Raw genomic sequence first — 23753 nt, 5'->3', positions numbered from 1 at the left:
GTATTACCCCGCCTAACGCGGTTTCACTTAACGCGTTTTATCATATATGCGGTGCTTCGCCAGAGCTGAACTTTCACTTAACACGGATTTTTTCCACATATACGCGGTGAGTGTCCGGCTCCAGACGCTATTTTTAGATTTGCCCCACCCGCCACCCTGCCTGACTGCCTGTTTTAGCTCATAAAATTCATACAAATTACCCGGCCAGAATATAATTTACATTGCTGGAATTCTTATAATTTGGTGATCATTTTGAATATAAACATCATATATTTTGCATTAGACATACAAATTTTAGATAAAAAATTTTCTCAGAGTAACTATGTTATCTTTTGTGCAAAATATATGACATTTATATTCAAAATATTCCTGGTCTTACAAGGAATCCAGCAATGTCAATTATATTATCCTAACTTTAGTTTGAGGTATTATTTATTAAAATTTAGTGGTTATCCCACACATCTCCTTGGGACGGTTGGTGGGGGGTGGGGGGGAGGGAGGGACCGACCGACCATCTGTTACCCCGTGAAGAATTATTTTTTTTTTATTAACTGAAGATATTTGTTTTAGCTCATAAAATTCATACAAATTACCCGGTCTGAATATAATTTACATTGCTGGAATTCTTATAATTTGATGATCATTTTGAATATAAACATCATATATTTTGCATTAGACATACAAATTTTAGATAAAAATTTTTCTCAAATTAACTATGTTATCTTTTGTGCAAAATATATGACATTTATATTCAAAATATTCCTGGTCTTACAAGGAATCCAGCAATGTCAATTATATTATCCTAACTTTAATCTGAGGTATTATTTAATACTAAATGTTAAAAACCCTGGAAGGGAGGATTGGTGGGGGGTGGGGGGGAGGGTTGGGACTGACCGCGCGGTTGGAAGAGGGGGGGAGGCAAGGTGGGGTACTTTGATTGACAGATAGTGTCGTGAAGATTATTTTTTTTTTTATTAACTGAAGATATTTGTTTTAGCTCATAAAATTCATACAAATTACCCGGTCAGAATATAATTTACATTGCTGGAATTCTTATAATTTGGTGATCATTTTGAATATAAACATCATATATTTTGCATTAAACATACAAATTTTAGATAAAAATTTTTCTCTAGGTAACTATGTTATCTTTTGTGCAAAATATATGACATTTATATTCAAAATATTCCTGGTCTTACAAGGAATCCAGCAATGTCAATTGTATTATCCTAACTTTAGTTTGAGGTATTATTTATTAAAATTTAGTGGTTTTCCCCCAAAAATTTCTCTGAGAGGGAAGAGCCGGCAGTGTAGTGTGAGAGGGGGAGGGAGTTGAGTCCATTATTTGAATGGACATTAACTTGGCGACTGTATTTCTCTATTTCTCTTAAGTATTAATTGTGTGCATGTACCATCATAAAATTAAGATGTTATTTTTACTACAACATAGGTATGTGCCTTCAAAAAGTGGAGTTTGGGGGTCGGGCCGGTTTCTATTGGAATTAATCCCATATGTTCTGTTGTTCACTTAACGCGGATTTCACTTAACGCGGGACCCTCTGGGTTCAATTGACCGCGTTAAGTGGGGTACAACTGTAACATCTAAATTTTATGATGGTATGCTCACACAATTAATATTTAAGAGAAATACAGTCGCCAGGTTAATGTCCATTCAAATAATGGACTCAAATCCCCCCCCCCCTCTTCCCAGCTCACTAGCTCCTACCTCTCTGAGAAATGTTTGGGTGAAAACACTAGATTTTAACGTTTAGTAATAAATAATACCTCAGACTAAAGTTAGGATAATATAATTGACATTTCTGGATTCCTTGCAGGTCAGGGAATATTTTGAATGTAAACTTCATATATTTTGCACAAAAGATAAAATATTTGCTTTGTGTAAACCAAATTATTACATTAGATCTAAAATTTGTATGTCTAATGCAAAATCCATGATGTTTATATTCAAAATGATCATCATATTGTAAGAATTCCAGCAATGTAAATTATATTCTGGCCGAGTAATTTGTATGAATTTTATGAGCTAAAACAAATATCTTCAGGTAATAAAAAAAAAATATTCTTCACGACACTATCTGTCAATCAAAGTACCCCACCTTGCCTCCCCCCCCCCTCCTCACACTCACGCCAGCTGGGTCGGTCGGTCCCAACCCTCCCCCCCACCCCCCACCTTCCCTCCCTACCAGAGAAATGTTTGGGTGAAAAAACTAGATTTTAACTTTTAGTAATAAATAATACCTCGGACTAAGGTTAGAATAATATAATTGACATTTCTGGATTCCTTGCAGGTCAGGGAATATTTTGAATGTAAACTTCATATATTTTGCACAAAAGATAAAATATTTGCTTTGTGTAAACCTGTAGTGGATTTCTCCCCTACAAACGCTGTTTGTCGCTGAGTAGCCGACCCCACGAATTCCCCAGTGTATGCCTCGTGGTCTGGGTCAACCAGCGCCGCCATACATCACGGAGGTCAACTACTAAGCCACGCCTACCCCCGCTATTTAAGACCTGACCTCGTGGTGACCTCTCTCTTTTCTAGCTACAGCCGCAGCAAGCTACATACCTCCTCCGCTGCTGCCTGGCGGCCCTTGCTCCCGCCGGCGAGCATGGCGACCCACAAGCTGGTCCTCCTCTGAGCACCCTCACCAACCAGCTCTCTCTACATCATGCTTGTAACCACGCTGCCACTTCCCAGCACCAAGCTGCATTGTACATCCAATACAATATGTATACAGACAGCACATTGTGAGTTTCCTTTCTCCATCCCATCCTGAGTGTGAACCCAAACAACCATCCCATCCCACAAATGGTGACCCCCGGAGTGACCACTCACACAGGATGGAGGAGAAACAGATCACGCTCCCAGTCTTCAAGGAACATGGAAGACTGGCTTATCCACCCAGAAGCAGGTCTCATCGGGTCTACAGCTACTGTCTGTAAACCGCAGGTTAGACACCCTAGAGCAGCACTGCTTCTCTAAGCAGACACCAGCTCCTCTTCCTGCCCCAAGCACCACGTACTACTGACCCCAGCACACCCGTCCTGCCTCAGACGCCGCCCCCGGCCCAGCAGTACCCCCTGCCGCTTCTCCTGATGCAGCCCCTGCTCCCGACGCGGCCCATGCGCCTGAATGCGGACCCACACACCCCTCTTTTCTCCCTCAGGTACCCCCCTGATACTGTCCTGCACCCTGCTGCTGTAGTGGACCCAGCTGCTGTCACGAGCCCTCATCCACTTCTGCTGACGCAGCCCCTGCTCCTGACCCAGGCCCACACACCCCAGCAAGCGCATCTGACGACTTTGTACCTAACGTGAGGGAAGCACAACATTCATCGCCTCCACACACCCTTTTTCTCCCTCTCTACTCCCACAGATATTGTGTATCTAGACAGTTGTCTCTAGCGGCCGGCTCATCCACGCCATTGCCATCGTCTCACATGAGGCATGCACCGCCCGTTCTGCCTCACATGTGCCATGCAACCCTGCAGACAACAATTCTCCTACACCGCCTGGAGGGAAGGGGAGAGTATTATAGTGGATTTCTCCCCTACAAACGCTGTTTGTCACTGAGTAGCCGACCCCGCGAATTCCCCAGTGTATGCCTCGTGGTCTGGGTCAACCAGCGCCGCCATACAACACGGAGGTCAACTACTAAGCCACGCCTACCCCCGCTATTTAAGACCTGACCTCGTGGTGACCTCTCTCTTTTCTAGCTATAGCCGCAGCAAGCTACATACCTCCTCCGCCGCTGCCTGGCGGCCCTCGCTCCCGCCGGCGAGCATGGCGACCCACAAGCTGGTCCTCCTCTGAGCACTCTCACCAACCAGCTCTCTCTACATCACGCTTGTAACCACGCTGCCACTTCCCAGCACCAAGCTGCATTGTACATCCAATACAACATGTATACAGAGAGCACATTGTGAGTTTCCTTTCTCCATCCCATCCTGAGTGTGAACCAAACAACTCGTACCCTACAAACCAAATTATTACATTAGATCTAAAATTTGTATGTCTAATGCAAAATCCATGATGTTTATATTCAAAATTATCATCATATTGTAAGAATTCCAGCAATGTAAATTATATTCTGGCCGGGTAATTTGTATGAATTTTATGAGCTAAAACAAATATCTTCAATAAATAAACAAAGAAATATTCTTCAAGGACACTATCTGTCAATCAAAATACCCCACCTCCGCCCTCCCTCCCTTCCAACCCCCCACCCCCCACCTTCCCTCCCTACCAGAGAAACGATTGGGAGAAAATAGTATATTTACATTTTTAGTAATAAATAATAACTCAAACTAAAGTTAGGATAATATAATTAACATTTCTAGATTCCTTGCAGGTCAGGGAATATTTTGAATGTAAACTTCACATATTTTGCACAAACGATAAAATATTTGCTTTGTGTAAACCAAATTATTACATTAGATCTAAAATTTGTACAGTATGTCTAATGCAAAATCCATGATGTTTATATTCAAAATGATCATCATATTGTAAGAATTCCAGCAATGTAAATTATATTCTGGCAGGGTAATTTGCATGAATTTTATGAGCTAAATAAAAAAAAAATAAAAAAATTATACTTCACCGCGTATATGAGTAGATGCACCGTGGAAAGTGAAAGTCCGGTTCTGGCAAGGTACCGCGTAAATGAGAAATCGCGGAAAGTGAAACCGTGTAAAGCGGGGTAATACTGTACAGTATAGTCTGGATTTACGCGGATTTTGTTTACGTGTTTGGTCAATTACGCGGTGCCTTGCCAGAATGAAATGTTTTAATTGCGCAGTAAATTTCATCATTTACGCGGGAAGCGACGCGGGAAGCGGCGCAGGCAGGGTGTGCACAAGGTCGCCCAGTCATCAAAACATTACCGAGTTCTTCACCCACCACAGCTGGCCCAAGTCAGTGATAGTGAGGATATGGACTTTGAGGGATTTGACAAAGAGGCCCTGCAAGCCTCTGTGGTGGATAGTGATACAATTGATACAAGTGATACAGGTGAGGGCCAATAATATGCCCTCTGCCTCGGAACCAACCCCCCATCCCAGTGTGCCCAGCCATCTTTTCTACTTACGTAAGTGTTAAAAAACCTAACATTATTGATATTTCTCTTAAATATTAATTGTGTGTGCATACCATCATAAAATTAAGATGTTATTTTTACTACAACGTACGTATTGTGTCGGAAAAAGTGTAGTTTGGGGGTCGGCCCAGTCTCTATTTCAATTAATCCCATATGTTCTGTTATTTCGTTTATGAGTTTCTCTTTTTACTCAGACCTCCATGGGTTCAATTGACCGTGTAAATGCAGACTATACTGTGCATCTTTTTCTGTGTTCATAATAATGGGCAATATCATAAGTAGATATGTCAGATAGTGTAAACTGCAATGATATACAGTTTATCTTCCGTTGAAGTCACATAATTTTATATTACTGACCATTATTCATATATACTGTATATTGAAACCTATATCTTTGGGGCAAATGCAAAAACCACTTGTGCACAGACGAGAATGTTAGTGGGTAAATGAAATAAAAGATCGGAATAGACTAGTTATTTCATTGCACTTGTTATTTATTGGACTAGAATACAATATAAATTCAAATTACAAAGATGAAGTTGATTTTAAGATAAGGAAGTAAACTCCTTTGGGAATACAGCTCCTCCCCGACTTACGACCTACTCGACTTACGACCACCCTCACTTACAACCTGCCTCAGTCGTACCAAAATTTTGTCCAATTACGTATTTTCGAGTCCCAACGTCAGTATACTGACAAAATTTTTGTTTGAAATTCATTTTAAAATGGCTGGCAAGCTTAAAAATGAGAGTTTTGTGGTGCTGAGAAGAAAAAGAAACACCCATTTTAGATTTTCTAGTTATTATTTAAGCATTTTCGACTTACAACCTGGATTTGGCTCCCTAACCCCGTCATAAGTCGGGGATGAGCTGTATATATAAATAAGAATAAATACATATATATCCATAAAAACTTGATTTTCCTTTCACATTTTACATGCCTTACTTACTCATGTATTCCAAACATTTTTGAAAGGCAAAGAAAAGCATGGCTCTCTGGTTATGTGTCGCTCTATTTCCTCTTATATTATGTTTTCTTTCTCCTCTATTCATTTTGCACTACCGCTTTCTAATACATTATTCATATAACACACTCTTAAACTTTTAAAATATCACTATATACCATTATTCTCTAAAAAAAAAAACATGAATAAACAATGTCACAATTTTCCATCATGGCATATCAAGAAATAATTTCACTTCCCAAATTACCTTTTTCATTTCTCTTCTAATTTAATGATTATCACACTCCAAGTGCTAGTATTGAATCTATAGAGTAAATACTAACATTATATATATATAATATACTGTAAACAGTTATTAGTCATAAAAATGGGGAAACTGGGTGAAAAACACGAGCAGCAATGTTGGCTCTTCGTATGTTGATGGCGGGAGCTTCAGCTTGTCCCAGTCGCCGCTAAGTGACAGTATCTACTGGGCTGGCATGTAATTCAAACCCTGAAGGACTGTAGTCGAGTTGCACGTTAACATAATTTTTTTTTCCGAACGTGGACTAAAGTCGATTTACACGGTGAAGGACAAGCATAAAAATGTGAATAAAGTCGAGCCACGCGGTGAAAGGGTTAACTGCTCCAGACACATTGTCGGAGACAGTGGTGTTAGAATTTTTGGATTTTCTGTTCAGAGTTAAAAGCCTTCAATGCTCTACAATTGCATCTTATATATCAACATTGCTTGATCCTCTGGCATGGGATTTTAACATTACTTTGAACCCCAGAATTTATCAAATACTCAGATCGTCCTTTTTCATTCAGAGACCCCCTCGGCCTAAGAGAATCCCACCTTGGTCACTAGATAAAGTTACTAACTTTCGTATGGGGGCCTAACTACAATATAAATCCGACCCGGGACAGATTGCTCCAGAAGGCAGCCTTCCTTCTACCAATAGCAACAGGTATGAGATTCAGTGAGCTGGTTTCAATTTCCAAGAATCCATCATTATTGGTATTTTCTGAGGAAGATGTCACTCTATTTCCTATGGAGATTCTAAGAAAAAAATGAAAGGGAGGATTTTCAAGCTCAACCTATCCGGATAAAATGGCTAATGGATGAGACAAGGGTTCCTCATATGTTGTGCCCAGTTAAGAACCTTCAAGAGTGGTTAACCAGATTCCATAATCGAAACCCCATTGTATTCTCATCACAGGATGTTAAGAAATTGTCTCCTAAGAAATTGTCTCCTATCAAATGACAAAATATTTATCTCAGTTAGTGTGTCAAGCAGACCCTGGCAAGATATTTTTGGCACATGACACCAGGAAATATGAAGGGTCTATGGCCCTCCTGCGTAATATGAGCCTTGGTCAGATCAAAGAAGTGGGCTTTTAGAAATATTCAAAAACCTTTCAAAACAGCTTTCTTCATCTTTCTCTTAAAGATGCTCCACATGTGGTAGTACTGGGGTCCAATCCTCCACCTAGGCCATCTCCACAACCAGGAATTTCTTCTTCCTCACCAGAATAAAGTGAGAATCCTGACATGGGATATGTACCTTAAAATTTTACCTTCCGGTAAATGTTTCCTATTAAGGAAAATATTCCCAACAGGTTTATAATTATTATCTGGACCTAAGCTAATGAAGCCTTATATGCAGTGTCACCTCCCTGCCCGCCTCCTGCCAGGGTAATCAAAGCTAGACGTCGCATTCTGGATTGAACAAAAAGACGTTATTTTTCTAAAAAAAACCAGTTTTTGAGATAAATGCCAGAATGCGACCTCGACATACCACCCATCTCCACCCCTCGAGAGTTGACATTTGTTTACTGTTCGCTCTTGGGCAAAAGATGACGACAGTGATGCGTGTGCTAGCGGGTGCAGGAAGGGGTTTTGAGAATTGCAATTAAATGCCAGGTAGCGACGTGTCCTCCTAATATTATGTACTTTAGTAATTATTAGACGTTTTAATTGCCTGTATGTTGGCTTAGCGAGTTAATGCAAGGCATATACACATGCAGGTACAAAGCTAGATGTCGCATTCTGGCCTTTATCACAAAAATGGTTTTTAGAAAAAAAAAAAAACAGCTTTTTCAATAGCCCCATTAACATCACCAAAGCCAGGAATGAGTACATTTAAAAAATATCCAATGATGTTCCCTGGAGTTGATGTGAGTGGGACAACAGCACCATGCCAGCCAAAAAAAATACATAGAACATGTTAGTCTGGTCTGCTAGGTATTGAACAACGTCGAGAGTAAAGAAAAGCAGGAAAAAACTTACTTCCCTGCTGTCATTATTCACCAAGTCAGTCTGTACTCCTGAAGCAGTGTTTTCAGAGGAATGGAGAGAAGGCACAAAAGTATCACCGCTAATCCACTGCCAGTCTTCATCAGGCACTCTGGCACCAGGGCGGCAACCACGGCCTCATCCTTGTCTGCAGCGAGCAAGGGCGCGTGTTTGTAGATGTCCTGTGGGGTGGCATGGTCAACGTGTGTGGTGAGAGGCAGGCAGCAGTGTGGCAGGGCTGGGAAGAGACACAGGGCTTGCCAAGGAAGAGTTCAGGACAGGTTCAGCATCAGCAGGCTTACCCTGTAGGGAGGAGGGGGGTGGAGGAAAGGGGGAGGTGGACATATGCCTGTCTAGAGTGGTGAATATGTGCGGGTGTGGATGCCAGACATTTCAACATGTTTATTTATTGTTTTAGGGCCCACAGAGAAGAGCAAGAATTTAAAACATTTCAAGGACGTAGATATAAGCCCTAAAACTGAGTGGCCCTTTACCTTAATGGACCTTAACCTAAGTCCTAAATCATGTAGGGTTTCAATTAAACGGATTTTTCTTCACAAGGAATTTTTTTTTTTACATATTTTCCCTCTTGTCATTAAATAAGTGTGCCAACAGTAGTTCCCTTTTAAAAGTGAATGTGTACCATTTTGGGTTTATGAAATTCAGCCAATTGGAATTTTGTTACCTTGATGTTCATACAGTACTGCCATAGAAAAAGAAGATAAAGTTCATCAATGTGAAAAGTATTCAAATTTTCATTTACATATAAGCATTGTAGTATAGGCATTTGTATATATTTACAGGCTAATGCATATACATATCATAGTCAAAGATTTGAGAAAATCTACTGAATGAATATTATTTACAATTCAATACAATCTTCTTTAACTTTATGCCAAACAGTAGTTTGATACAGTATGTGACTATGCATCTGTAATCAATATTTGTATTAAATATAAGTAGTGTATAGTAATATATTAAAAAGGGAGACATTAAGATGAGCTAAACAGTTTACTGTATGCATTCCTATCCTGCATAGTCTTTTCTGATTCCATTTTTGCAAGATGAGTAAGTAACTTGCGACAGCCAGGAGCAACACTGTTGTCCAGGTTGACAGCTTTTTCCAAGTCTTTTCGAGCTTCAACAGGACTGAAGACCTCAACGTATGCTCGCCCACGACGATACAGCGCTTTCACATTATCTGAACAGCAAAGATGTATTACTTACCTTCAATATTTTACTCTATTCTTATTATACTATGTTCATTACACATACAGGTATTCCTCGCTATACAAATGGGTTAGGTTCTTGATAAATGATTCATTAAGTGAATTTTGTATCTTGAATAACATAACATATGGGAAAAATAGGGTTCAGTTCCCCAATGAGAAGAAAACACCAATATCATACCCCACCTCCCAAAGTGAAATCAGTTCATGAAAAAATAAAATAAAACTTACCTAACTAATGATAAATGGTACACAACTGCTGTAATTTACTACCAAACACATTAAAAACATTAATAAAATAGTATCTATAATACAATCTATACTTTTTTTTTTAAGCTGATGGTACAAGCCCAACGCAAGCCTTGCCATAGCAACACAGCCCAGCTGGAACACTGCCTCTGCCAACCCTTAGCAATGGGACTCCCACACTCTGCTGCCCACCTGCAGCTTTCACACACAAAGAAATGTTTAATTCTTTTATGTTTTTGACCTTATGATAGTTATAATTCACATAATCAGGGGAAGATTTTGTAATAAGAAATAGAGGTGGTAATTTAGGAAATTTGTATAAAAAAAATTTTGTATCTCAAACGTTTGTATCGCGAGGGATACTGTACTTACCTAATAGATGAATCTGAATAACTATGAAATTTTTTTGACAGTAGAACGTCGATTTAAAGCGATTCAATTTAAGAATATTGATTTAAAGCAACACCCACAATTAAGGACAATGTTTTAATTTAAAGTGAATCTTTTCTATTTTGCACGACTCAATCTGGTGCATCATATTTAAAATTTTTTGCCTAATGTTTCTCTGGGCACGCTACACTGTCCTAAGGGCAAAGCTATACTGTACAGTACTCAAAATAATGTACTAAATGATTACTAAAATTTATGTCTAGTGCAAACTATAGCATGTTTATACAGTACTGAAATTAATCACTACAGTATCTTATAAGAATTCCAGCAATGTAAATTATATTCTCCCTGGTCACTTCTGTGACATTTTATATGCAAAATACATAAACTCAATCTAAAGGACATAAATAAACAAATAAATACTTCACTAGACCTTCGGCGCCAACTGTCAAACATGTCACTATCACCCCCCCCCCCTCTCTTCCCAGCCAGGGTTTGGTGTTTTAGGCTTAAAGTTTTTATCTTATACTGTATAATGTCACAGACTAAAGTTAGGAGAGCATAATTTGTATTGCTGGAATCCTTGCAAGACAGTGAATAATTTGAATTTAAACGTCATATATTTTGCACAAGAGATAAAAATTTTAGCCCTTTGTAATAAAATTAGTTAGAACTAAAATTTGTATGTCTAATGTGAACTATAGGATGTTTATATTCAAATTAATCATTATCTTATAAGAATTCCAGCAATGTTAATTATAATCTCCCATATCAGTTCAGTGACATTTTATAAGAGAAAAACTTAGTCACTCTTAAGGACAGATAAATAAATAAGCACTAGACCTTGGCATCAACTGTTAAACATATCACCTCACCTCACCTCACTTCACCTCCCTCCCTCCACCCTATCTTCCCAGCCAGTAAACAGACCATTAAGCATCCCTTAATTTTAGCTGTGTTGATTTATGAGTGTTAGTTTTAACATAATACTACAAAAAAAAAAGGATTTGTTTATTCTAGGAGGTGGGCTGAGGTGCATCTGGGTAGACTCAGTCCTTTTTGTATTTTGTATTTCTCTCAAGTACCAAACTAAATTATTCCATTGAAACAACACTTCGATTTAGTGCGAATTCGGTTTAAAGCGACCTTTCTTGGAACTTTGTCTCGTGTTATATCGACGTTCTACTTTATCTGAATCATACATCATAAGAGCCTGATCATTCGAGAATATAATAATGAATCAATAAATAGACCTGGTGAATGCAGTAAAGTTCGGTTCTCCCCCACAGCAAATCTGATTAAACCACTGTCCATTATTCAGGTAACAAGCGTTGTTCTTTTCATAAGAATCTTTTTTTAAGGTTAACCCATTTCTTAAAACCCCCAAGTACCTCCGTTAAAGACAATACATACTCTACATAAAAAGTTCATGTAAATTAGTGTAAGTAGCGAAGTGTGGCACACTGATATGAAGGCAGGACTCAGACTGAGACACATGCCACACAACACCCAACTACAGACATTTAAGTCCACATACAAACACACAAACCTTCCAGAATGATCCTGGACTTTCCAGACTTTTTTACAAATATTTCTGGTGAATTAAGGGGCGGTTCTTAGCAATTCAGATAGTCCAAAAAAAGCAAATTTCAGTATATTCAAGCCCAGTGTGTAGAGGTTTTACTGTACTGTATCTTAATATCTTCTCATAACCCAAACATTATTACAGGTAATGACCATTATAAGCTGGGGTTCGGGTCTTCAAAAAGCCATCGATAAGTTATAGATCATATATCAATATTAATGACTTATGGAGAAAAACAGGTCTGTCAATGAGTCCCTGAAGAGCCCAAACAAGTTTTATACCCTGCTACTGTCAATTAATCAGAGTACTGTCCTCATGTCTGAGGGATGGCAACCACAGTCCTCCATTCTAAACATCCTCTCCCTGTTTTTACCAATCATCAAAGATTCTGTATCTCTCTGGGGACCCCGTTTTTAATTTCATTCATCCATCCCATCTCTCCCTTCCCCTGGCTCTCCCACCCTCAACTTTGTCCATTAATATTTCTGTTATTATTTTCTCATCCCTAATAATATGACCAAAGTACTGTATCTCTTTTTTTCCCTGCAATAATGACTAAAAGATGTATAAATAAATTACATAATTTATAAATAGACACAAAATCAATAAATTTATACAAAATAAAGAAATAAAAACAATGATATGTATGTGTGCATGTAACTTTGCTACATGCACACACGATCTTTCATACAGAAAGTGCAAAAAAAATAATAATAATAATTATCATAAGGTAAAAACATAAAAGGAATAAACATTTCTTATGTGTGTGGGACTCATCACAGAGCAGGGTAAACATAAGCAATTTTGTTCATTTTTTTTACTGTTACATGCATATGCAATCATTCACACAAAATGTGCAAAAATAATAAAAGAAATAATTTTAATAAGGTCAATAACATAAAGGGTTGGGATAGCATTGCAGGAGGAGTGTGCACTGTCAGTACAGTATCTCAGCCTCCAGACAAGCAGTGAGCTGCGTTATTGCTATTTTTCAACTCCTATTGTCAAGTATATATATGCAATTATTTTTTTTTCTCTGTTACATGCACACACAACTGTTCGTACAGAATGTAATTTTTTTTTTATAATTATCATAACGTCAAAAACATAAAGGGAATAAACATTTATTATGAATGTGGGAGCTAGCACAGAGAGTGAAAAGATTGCCAAATGGAAACAATATTTTTTCTTTTACTGTTTTAATCACTACTTCCCCTGTATTACTATTATTTATTCCTCGCATTTACTGGTAGAGTACATATTATTTTATGTACAGAGAATAGCGTCTTCCACACACAAAATATCCTCTGGGCGATGTGACACTGTTCAACTGCTTAGCCTAAGAGTCACCAGGGATAGGCAGAAGAACCCACACATCATGCGAGGGTTGCACGTGTTATACCATTCCAAGATTGCATCATCATACCTCGGAATATTGCAAGTTATTGCACATCACTTTTTCATATCAGTGACAATGCAGGGAAAGCAGTTGGATAGCAACCATTGTAAAACTGATCTTTAGCCATTGCATAGCAGTGAATGGTGTTAATTTTTTAACATCGTAAAATTGATCGAGTATGTATTATGAACAGTACCTACTATAGAGGAGCCTACTGTATTGCTTATTAATATAACACAGCACTCAAACAACATACAGCAGTAGTCTGCCAGGTGTAAACAACCTTTGTGTTAAATCCAAGCTCTTAAGTAGATAGCATTCAAAAATTAAACATTAGATATACAGAACAGTATTAGGCAAAATTTCCATAAATTAGTTTAAAAAAAATATATATATATTCTACATCAACAAATATGTTTTATGGTTGTTAGGGCACTGCTACAACTATCTTTGCTTACTACAGTACCAAAAACAATTATTTTGACTAAATACACTCAACAATTTTAAATATCACCTCATTAAGAGAGCAAGCAAAGTTTTACAAGATACAGTACCTGTACACAGATACATATACGTACCTGGATCTTTCTCCAACACTGTGGTACAGTGCTCTATGACAGAATAATATTCCCCTTGTAAAAGTTGACACTGAGAAAAGTTCAGGAGAAGAGGCATTTTCATCTCATTAAGTTTCACCCATTCTTCATCACCAGGTTTTTCTCTGTGGATGTTTTAACATTATCAGTATAAATGACAAACAATTTAGTTTCATACTAACAAAAATAGCTAAAACAAAGTCTGTCAAAATTAAAAAAAATAAAAGGATTGATCCTGAATTCACTTTTTTCGGTATAGCAAACACTTCAGCCAAGCAACCCTCAACCTACACTACAGCCAAGCAACCCTCAACCTACACTACAGCCAAGCAACCCTCAACCTACTCTTCAGCCAAGCAACCCTCAACCTACACTTCAGCCAAGCAGCCTCAACCTACACTACAGCCAAGCAACCCTCAACCTACACTTCAGCCAAGCAGCCTCAACCTACACTACAGCCAAGCAACCCTCAACCTCACACTACAGCCACAACCTCAACCTACACTTCAGCCAAGCAGCCTCAACCCACACTACAGCCAAGCAGCCTCAACCACACTACAGCCCAGCAGCCTCAACCTACACTACAGCCAAGCAGCCTCAACCTACACTACAGCCAAGCAACCTCCCCACACTACAGCCACAACCCTACAGCCAACAACCTCAAACACTACAGCCAGCAGCCTCAACCTACACTACAGCCCAGCAGCCTCAACCCACACTACAGCCAAGCAGCCTCAACCTAAACTACAACCAAGCAACCTCAACCTACACTACAGCCACAGCACAGCCCAGCAGCCTCAACCTACACTACAGCCAAGCAGCCTCAACCCACACACACAGCCAAGCAGCCTCAACCCACACACAGCCAAGCAGCCTCAACTACAGCCACACACCTCACAGCCAAGCCCACAGCGAGCCAGCCACAGCCAGCCTCAACCTCACAGCCAAGCAGCCTCTACAGCCACAGCAACAGCCACAGCAGCCTCAACCTACACTCACAGCCAAGCAGCCTCAAACACTACACTACAGCCACAGCCTACACTCTGCCTTCAGCCTCACACTCACAGCCAAGTAGCCTCACCCTAGCCAAGTAGCTCTCTACACTCACAGCCCAGCAGCTCTCACACTCACAGCCAAGCAGCCTCTCTCCCTACACTCACACAGCCCAAGCAGCCTCCTCCCTACACTACAGCCAAGCAGCCTCACCCTACACTACAGCCAAGTAGCCTCTCACACCACAGCCAACAACCCCACACTACAGCCAAGTAGCCTACAGCCAAGCAGCCTACACCCGCAGCCTCAACCCTACACACACAGCCACAGCCAGCCTCCACCTACAGCCAGCAGCCAAGCCAGCCTCACCCCACACTCACAGCCAAGTAGCCTCCTCCCTACACTACAGCCCAACAGCCTACACTACAGCCAAGCAACCACAGCCCAACACAAAATACACAGCCAAGCAGCCTCCCTACACTACAGCTACAGCCCTCAACCCACACTACAGCCAAGCAGCCTCAGCCTCCACACCACAGCCCAGCAGCCCCACCCTCACACTCACAGCCAAGCAGTACAGCCAAGCAGCCACTACAGCCAGCAGCACTACAGCCCAGCAGCCCTACACTACAGCCCAGCAGCCCCACCCACACCAGCCACAGCCTCACCCCACACCACAGCCAAGCAGCCTCAACCCACAGCTACACTACAGCCAAGCAGCCTCAACCTACACACAGCAGCCCTCAACCTCACAGCCAAGCAGCTACAGCCCAGCCAAGCAGCCTCAAGCACCTCAACCTACACTACAGCCAAGCACCTCAACCTTCAACAACTACACTACAGCCAAGCAGCCTCAACCTACACTACACAGCCAAGCAGCCTCAACTCTACACTACAACCAAGCAACCCACCCACACTACAGCCAAGCAGCCTCAACCTACACTACAGCCAAGCAGCCTCAACCCACACTACACACAGCCAAGCAGCCTCAACCTACACTCACAACAACCTACCTACACTACAGCCAAGCAGCTTCAACCCACACTCCAGCCAAGCAGCCTCAACCCACACTACAGCCAAGCAGCTTCAACCACACTCACAGCCAAGCAGCCCAACATACACTACAGCCAAGCAGCCTCAACCTACACTACAGCCAAGCAACCTCAATCTACACTACAGCCAAGCAACCTCAACCTACACTACAGCCAACAGCCTCAACCACACTGCAGCCAAGCAACCTCAACCTACACTACAGCCATGCAGCATCAACCCACACTACAGCCAAGTAGCCCTCAACTACACTACAGCCCAGCAGCCTCAACCTACACACAGCCAAGCAGCCTCGCCCCACACCTCACACAGCCAAGCAACCCCAACCTACACCACAGCCAAGCAACCTCAATCTACACTACAACCAGCAGCCTCAACCCACACTACAGCCAAGCAGCCTCAACCTACACTACAGCCAAGCAGCCTCAACCCACACTACAGCCAAGCAACCCAAACCCACACTACAGCCAACAGCCTCAACCTACACTACAGCCAAGCAGCCTCAACTACACTCACAGCCCAACTACACTACAGCCAAGCAGCCTCAACCTACACTCAGCCTGCTCAACCTACACTACAGCCAAGCAGCCCTCAACCTACACTACAGCCACAGCCTCAACCACACTACAGCCAAACCCAAACCCACACTACAGCCATGCAACCTCAACTCTACACCACAGCAACCCCCAACCCACACACAGCCAAGCAGCCTCAACCTACACTACAGCCAAGCAACCCAACCTACACTACAGCCAAGCAGCCTCAACCTACACTACAGCCAAGCAACCACAACCTACACTACAGCCAAGCAGCCTCAACCTACACCTTACAGCCATGTAACCCCTCAACCTACACTCCAGCCAAGCAGCCTCAACCTACACCACAGCCAAGCAGCCTCAACCCACACTACAGCCAAGCAACCCCAATCTACACACAGCCCAGTAGCCTCAACCCACACTACAGCCATGCAGCCTCAACCTACACTCACAGCCAAGCAACCCAACTCCACACTACACAGTACAGCCAAGCAACCCTCAACCTACACACAGCCATGTAACCTCAACTTACACTCACAAGCAACCCTCAACCACACAGCCAAGCAACCCCAATCTACACACAGCCCAGTAGCCTCAACCCACACTACAGCCACAGCCTCAACCCACACCACAGCCAAGCAACCCTCAACCCACACCTCACAGCCCAGTAGCTCCCCATCCCACACTAGCAGCCTCAACCCACACACAGCCAAGGCCCTAGCCTCAACACTACAGCCAAGCAGCCTCAACCTACACTACAGCCAAGCAGCCTCAACCTACACTACAGCCAAGCAGCCTCAACCTACACTACAGCCAAGCAACCTCAACCTACACTACAGCCAAGCAACCTCAACCTACACTACAGCCAAGCAACCTCAACCTACACTACAGCCAAGCAACCTCAACCTACACTACAGCCAAGCAGCCCCAACCTACACTACAGCCAAGCAACCATCACAATAAATTGATGCTTTCTGTAGGTTATGTGTTCCCAGAAAAATACTCTTTCCTCCAGAAAGTCAGTCATGATGGAGTTGTTAATCCACCTGGATATACTATTCACTCTTCCCTCCCCATCATACCAGTCAACTCTGCCCAATCAGCAGCACACATACACACACCAAGGCATACTGTACTGTCCACCCTCTTGATTTCATGCCAATCTGTCATTCTGAATTCAGTTCCAGATGACTAAGCCCCTAACTTTAGGGAAGAGGGAGGTTATCTAAGTCATTGGTGCAATGTTTTCCACTACCTTCCAATTGCCCAGCTGTAAAGTTAGGTACAGGTATACCCAGACATGAGGGAGTGTCCTGCAGTAAACAGTGTTATCTTTACCCCTGATTATATATATATATATATATATATATATATATATATATATATATATATATATATATATATATATATATATATATATATATATATATATATATATATATATATATATATATATATATATATATATATATATATATATATATATATATATATATATATATATATATATATATATATATATATATATATATATATATATATATATATATATATACATATATATATACATATATATATAAATATATATATATATATATATATATATATATATATATATATATATATATATATATATATATATATATATATATATATATATATTTGAATAAGCCCACCCGGGCACAGGTCAAACGCTCCACAACGGGGCCTGGGGGCGAAAAAATAAGAACAGAAAAAAATTGAAAATAGAGAAGAAAAAGGTTATACAGTGGTCCCTCAGTTAATGAACACAATTCGTTCCACAGAGTCGTTCGTTAACCGAATCTATTATTTCAATGGGATATTGGGTAATTGGTTCCAACTCACAGAAAAGTACATACAAAGTATAAACAAAATGCAGTACAGTACACTTACTTTGAGGTGTGTATGTAGAATGTTGGACCCATGCTTGTTGCAGTAATTTCACCAATAAAATTTTAAGTTCACTAGCTGTAATTAAAGATTATTTTATTTAAATCAACACTGCACTGTGCTATATATATTATCAATATGTTAACTAAATTTCAGAATGACCAATAATTTTAATGTAAAAACGTAAAAATACTCTGTATTCAAGAGAGCGACAAACACGATGTTTCCTCCACTGCAAACAAAGTTAAACAGAGACGCTTTGGCGGGTGAGTCAAGCAGATGATGGGCGCACAAAAAACTAGTTCCCTGTACTGCATATATTATCAACATGTTAACTAAATTTTAAAATTACTAATAATTTTAATATAAAAATTGCAAAAATATTAAAGGGCACAACCTTCTTGATATTTGGAAACGAATGTAAACATAAAACCGATTACTGTACAGTGATCCCTCGGTTAACGAGCGCCTCGGTTAACGAGATTTCGGTTAACGAGTTATCTTCCATAAGATTCTTAACTTCGGTTAACAAGCAATCCCTCGATTAATGAGTTATTTACAAGCCGACCTCAACATGTTTTCGCTTACATTTGGCGGTCCACCAGCTGTAGTATTAGTCCGCCAATACAGTAATCGGTTCTAGGGCTTAAATTCCTTACTATTTTAGTAAATATCAAGAAGTTTATACTATTCAATAATTTTTAAAGTTTTATATTAAATTTTTTAGTAATTTTAACAATTATTGAACATAATTGAAGTATAGGAAGCTAGTTTTTTGCGCACCATACAGTCTGTCAACACACCATACAGGCGTCAGTCTCTGTGTCTTTTCAGTGGAGGTAACATCTTGCTTGAGACTCTCTTCAACTAAATGCTTCTTTTCTGTGTTTCCAAGCAAATTATTGGTCAATTTGAAATTTATTTTACATATAGGCAATACATAATGCAATGCAGTGTTGATTTAAAGAAAATAGTCTTGAATTACACCAAGAGAACTAAAATTTTATGGATGAAATGGAGCCATGGGGTGACTTCTCTTTCACCCCAATGCCTTCTCTTCTCCCTTCTCCTCCACCCCCATTCTAATTCCCATCATCATCACCATCATCCAGGAGCCTTCTACAGACACACCTCAAAGTAAGTGTACTTTACTACCTTTTTTGTTGATGTTAGGCAATTTTTGGTGAGCTGGAACCCATTACCCAAAAACCCATTGAAACAATGGTTTCGGTTAACGAGTTTTTGGTTAACGAGCAACCTTCTAGAACGAATTGTGCTCGTTAACTGAGGGACCACTGTATTGGCGGACTAGCCGATCAGCTGATGTGCACAACAAAACGTGTTTGTCATAAGGATATCATTAATCAAAGTTTTGTTCGTTAATCGAACTGAAACTCCTTATGGGAGCTAATTCGTTAACCAAAATTTCTTTAATCGAACCGTTTGTTAACCGAGGGACCACTGCACTGTGTTAATCTACACCTACAAAGATGCCGGAAAACCAGCTTTTTGAAGTGAGACAGATTGTATGAGTATGGAAACACAGAAGGCAGAGCATTCCACAGTTTGGCTGTGTGAGGAAAGAAGGATGTACTATAACGGGTATTCTAGTGTGAACAACATCCAAAGAGAAACGGTGGGCACCACGGGCAAGACGAGTGTTACAAGCCCATGGACTTGCCAAATCCACCGAAAGTTGCCCATTAAAGTGACTGGAAAAGAGAGAGAGTGAAGCAACATTGCAGTGAACAGAAAGGGAAGAAAGATTATAAACTAAAGGAGGAGAGTTAGTATGACAAAATGCCTTTGATTCCACCCTATCTAACAGTTGGACAGAAGAACCACCCCAGATATGGGAGCAGTACTCCAGGTAGAATCCCTAATAAACATGAAGCAACTGCTCAGTAGTGAAGTAACTACGGCACCTACACAACATTCCCAGCTTTCGGGAGGCGGCTTTAGAAATGTTGTGGCTGTGTGGCTTCCATGACATATTAGAGGAAATAGACCTTGCATATCTATTTTAGAATTTGGCATAATGACTGCATCCTGAAATGTGATTGGTGGCAGATCATCTAATTTAGAAAGTACAATTGGTAAATACTGAGTTTTATTACTAATGAATTTAACCAAGTTTCTATCTCCCCATTCAGAGATGCTGCACAGATCAGCATTGATAGATGAAACGATTTCAGCTCCAGAAACAGACCTAGTTTGAGAATTATGGGGAAGGGAAAAATGTGAAGAAGAGTGAAGAGTAGAATCATCAATGAAAGAATGTATAGTATTAGTCGTAGTGTGAAGTAAATCATTGAAAAAAGAAAGAAGAGAGTAGGTGAAGAACAGAACCCTATGGAACACCACGATTGGTAGAGAAAGAGCGAGAGATCGATCCCTCAACAACAAATGCCATGGATCAGTTCTCAAGGAAGCTAGAAATTAGAGAACAGGGGAGAGAAACCATAAGAAGGAAGTTCAGAAACCAGAGACTTGTGCCATACCCTGTCAAATGCTTTGGAGATGTCGATGGCCACGACGAAAGTTTCCCCATAATCCCTAAGAGAGGATGACCAAAGATGGTGCAGTAGGAGAGCAGATCACCAGTATATCTTGCCTGACGAAAGCCATACTGGTGACCCGACAAAAGAGAAAGGCGTTCAAGGTGACAGAGAATATGTGACAGAGAATATGAGAGTTTAAGATAGTTTCCAAAATTTTAAGATAGTTTCGAAAATCTTAGAGAAGGATGAAGTTAGGGCAATGGGGTGATGGTTAGAGGGATTGAAATGGTCACCCTTCTTCAGGATGGGCTGAACCGAGGCATGCTTCCAAGAAGAAGGAAAAGTTTGGGTTTTGAGTCAAAGATAAAAGAGGCGAGCAAGCACAGGGGCTAAAATTTCAGCACACTCCCTCAGAACATGAGGGGGTATTCCGTCCGGTCCATGTGCCTTACTCACATCCAACCTGGATAACACACAAGCAACCCTACAATTGGAGAATACAGTGGTCCCTCGGTCAACTAACACAATTCGTTCCACAGAGTCATTCGTTAACCGAAAATTTAATTCACCGAATCTATTATTTCAATGGGATATTGTGTAATTGGTTCCAACTCACAGAAAAAGTACATACAAAGTACTGTATACCAGTAATATAATTAACAAAACATTAAATACAGGTTGACAATCCCTTATCCGAAATCCTTGTCATTAATCTGTTCACTGCCTCGTGGAGCTAGACCCCAGACTCGCTAGGTGTCTGGCTTCCACCGATCACAACAACGGTCGTCATTTGTTGAGTGTTCTACCCTGGAGCATTCCTGGCAGTTACGGTCCACAGTGTCCGTTGTAGTTGGTTGAGGATACTTAATTGGAAATAATTATCCCATGTTGGGTAGTGGACCCATGTAAGAGTTGGTCAGTAATAACATGTTGTGTGTTGTGAGTGGAGTATCATCTGTAAGTTGTCATGTATGCAATGAATTGTATCACCAGTAATGTGGGTGAAGTAAGTACCCACTTGGATTGGCAGTTAAGAGAAGCCAGGAGTTGTCATGTAACTATGTACTGTAATGTAACACCAGTAAGGTTATGTGTAATAAGAGTACAGGATCTGAGTAATTGCAGTGGAGTAAGCCGAGGAGTTGCACCTTGGAGTGGTATGTTAATGATATCTTTTTCCCTTTATATTTCATATTAATAAACCTGTTCTTTGAGTATTTTAGGAGTGTTCAATTTTCCCCACAGTTTTCACCTTTATTTCCGTCCAAGTGACTTGATATCAGAATTACTATACCCACGTGCCGGCCCTCGCCATGCTACCAAAAAGAACTGAGGTAATGTAAGTAGAAGGAACAATTGAGTGAAGTACAAGAACAGTTGAAGTATGAGTAAGATAAGGGTGGCAGTTTAAGGAATCGCCGCCTTTACAGTGTATGTTGTATTACCGGCAGCTTTGTTTACATATCAAACAGCTGATTGTAGAGGCAATCGATGATGGCATGCCATATTCTTTACAGAGTGCATTGGTTCTAATGCCCTCTTCATGTTTCATAATAATTTCTGCACTGTATATTATCAATATGTTAACTAAATTTCAGAATTACCAATAATTTTAATGTAAAAATGCAAAAATATTCAAGAGACCAACAAAACTGATGTTCACTCCACTGTAAACAAAGTTAAACTGAGAAGGGTTGTTGGGTGATTCAATCAGCTGATGGGCACACAAAAACTATTCCCTGTACTGTCTATATTATCAATATGTTAACTAAGTTTCAGAATGACCAATAATTGTAATATAAAAAATGAAAAATATTCAAGAGACCTACTTTCATGATATTTACTTCACTGGAAACAAATGTAAACATAGAACCAATGACTGTATCGGCGGACTAGCCGATCAGCTAATGCGCACAACAAAAAGTGTTGTAGTAAGGATTTCATTAATCGAAGTTTTGTTTGTTAATCGAACTGAAAATCTTTATGGGGGCTAATTCGTTAACCGAAATTTCGTTAATCGAACCGTTCATTAACCGAGGGACCACTGTATAGAAAAATGCATAGGTTCAGTAGGAAGAGCAGAAGTATGAGGGATGGAGTTGGAATCGTCTAAGGTGGAGTTTAGAGGAGAAAAAGGTGCCAAAGAGAATTGGCTATAGAGTTATCGGGTCGGAAGAGAGATGGAAAAAAGGGAGTGCAGAAGTTATTACAGATGTTTTTGGTTAAGGACCAGAGTGATTTACTAGAAGAAGCATTAGTCAGGTCAGCGGTCTTTCTTTTTATAAAATTCCACTTGGCCCTACGAAGAAGGGCTAAAATAAATATCTCTTGTGCAAAATATATGACGTTTATATTCAAATTATTCCCTGTCTTGCAAGGATTCCAGCACTACAAATTATATTCTCCTAACTTTAGACTGTGACATTATGTAAGATAAAAACTTTAAGCCTAAAACACCAAACCCTGGCTGGGAAGAGGGGGGGGGGGTGATAGTGACATGTTTGACAGTTGGCGCCGAAGGTCTAGTGAAGTATTTATTTGTTTATTTATGTCCTTTAGATTGAGTTTATGTTTTTTTGCTTATAAAATGTCACAGAAGTGACCAGGGAGAATATAATTTACATTGCTGGAATTCTTATAAGCTACTGTAGTGATTAATTTCAATATAAACATGCTATAGTTTGCACTAGACAAAAATTTTAGTAATCATTTAGTACATTATTTTGAGTACATGTACTGTACAGTATAGCTTTGCCCTTAGGACAGTGTAGCGTGCCCAGAAAAACATTAGGCGCAAAATTTTAAATATGATGGGCCAGATTGAGTCATGCAAAATAGGAAAGATTCGCTTTAAATTAAAACATTGTCCTTAATTGTGGGTGTTGCTTTAAATCAATAATCTTAAATTGAATGGATTTAAATCGACGCTTTACTGTAAGTTGATCATGTCGCTCTG

At 40.2% G+C, this 23753-nt stretch overlaps 1 protein-coding gene across 1 annotated transcript in view; it reads right to left on the bottom strand.

Annotated features, from left to right (window-relative positions):
* Window positions 1-6320: 6320 nt before the first annotated feature.
* The window catches only part of LOC121860635 (AH receptor-interacting protein-like), a 47660-nt gene continuing 30227 nt past the window's right edge, over window positions 6321-23753 (bottom strand). The window contains exons 5-6 of the mRNA XM_042357902.1: window positions 13789-13931; window positions 6321-9559 (exon numbers count right to left, since the gene is read on the bottom strand). Of these exons, the coding sequence (XP_042213836.1) occupies window positions 9351-9559; window positions 13789-13931 (352 nt within the window). The 3' untranslated portion in view covers window positions 6321-9350. The remainder of the gene's footprint in view (window positions 9560-13788; window positions 13932-23753) is intronic.

Source organism: Homarus americanus, unplaced genomic scaffold (assembly GCF_018991925.1).
Source record: "Homarus americanus isolate GMGI-L3 unplaced genomic scaffold, GMGI_Hamer_2.0 scaffold11150, whole genome shotgun sequence".
NCBI lineage: Eukaryota > Metazoa > Arthropoda > Malacostraca > Decapoda > Nephropidae > Homarus > Homarus americanus.
This window is presented reverse-complemented; position numbering and strand designations above follow the sequence as displayed.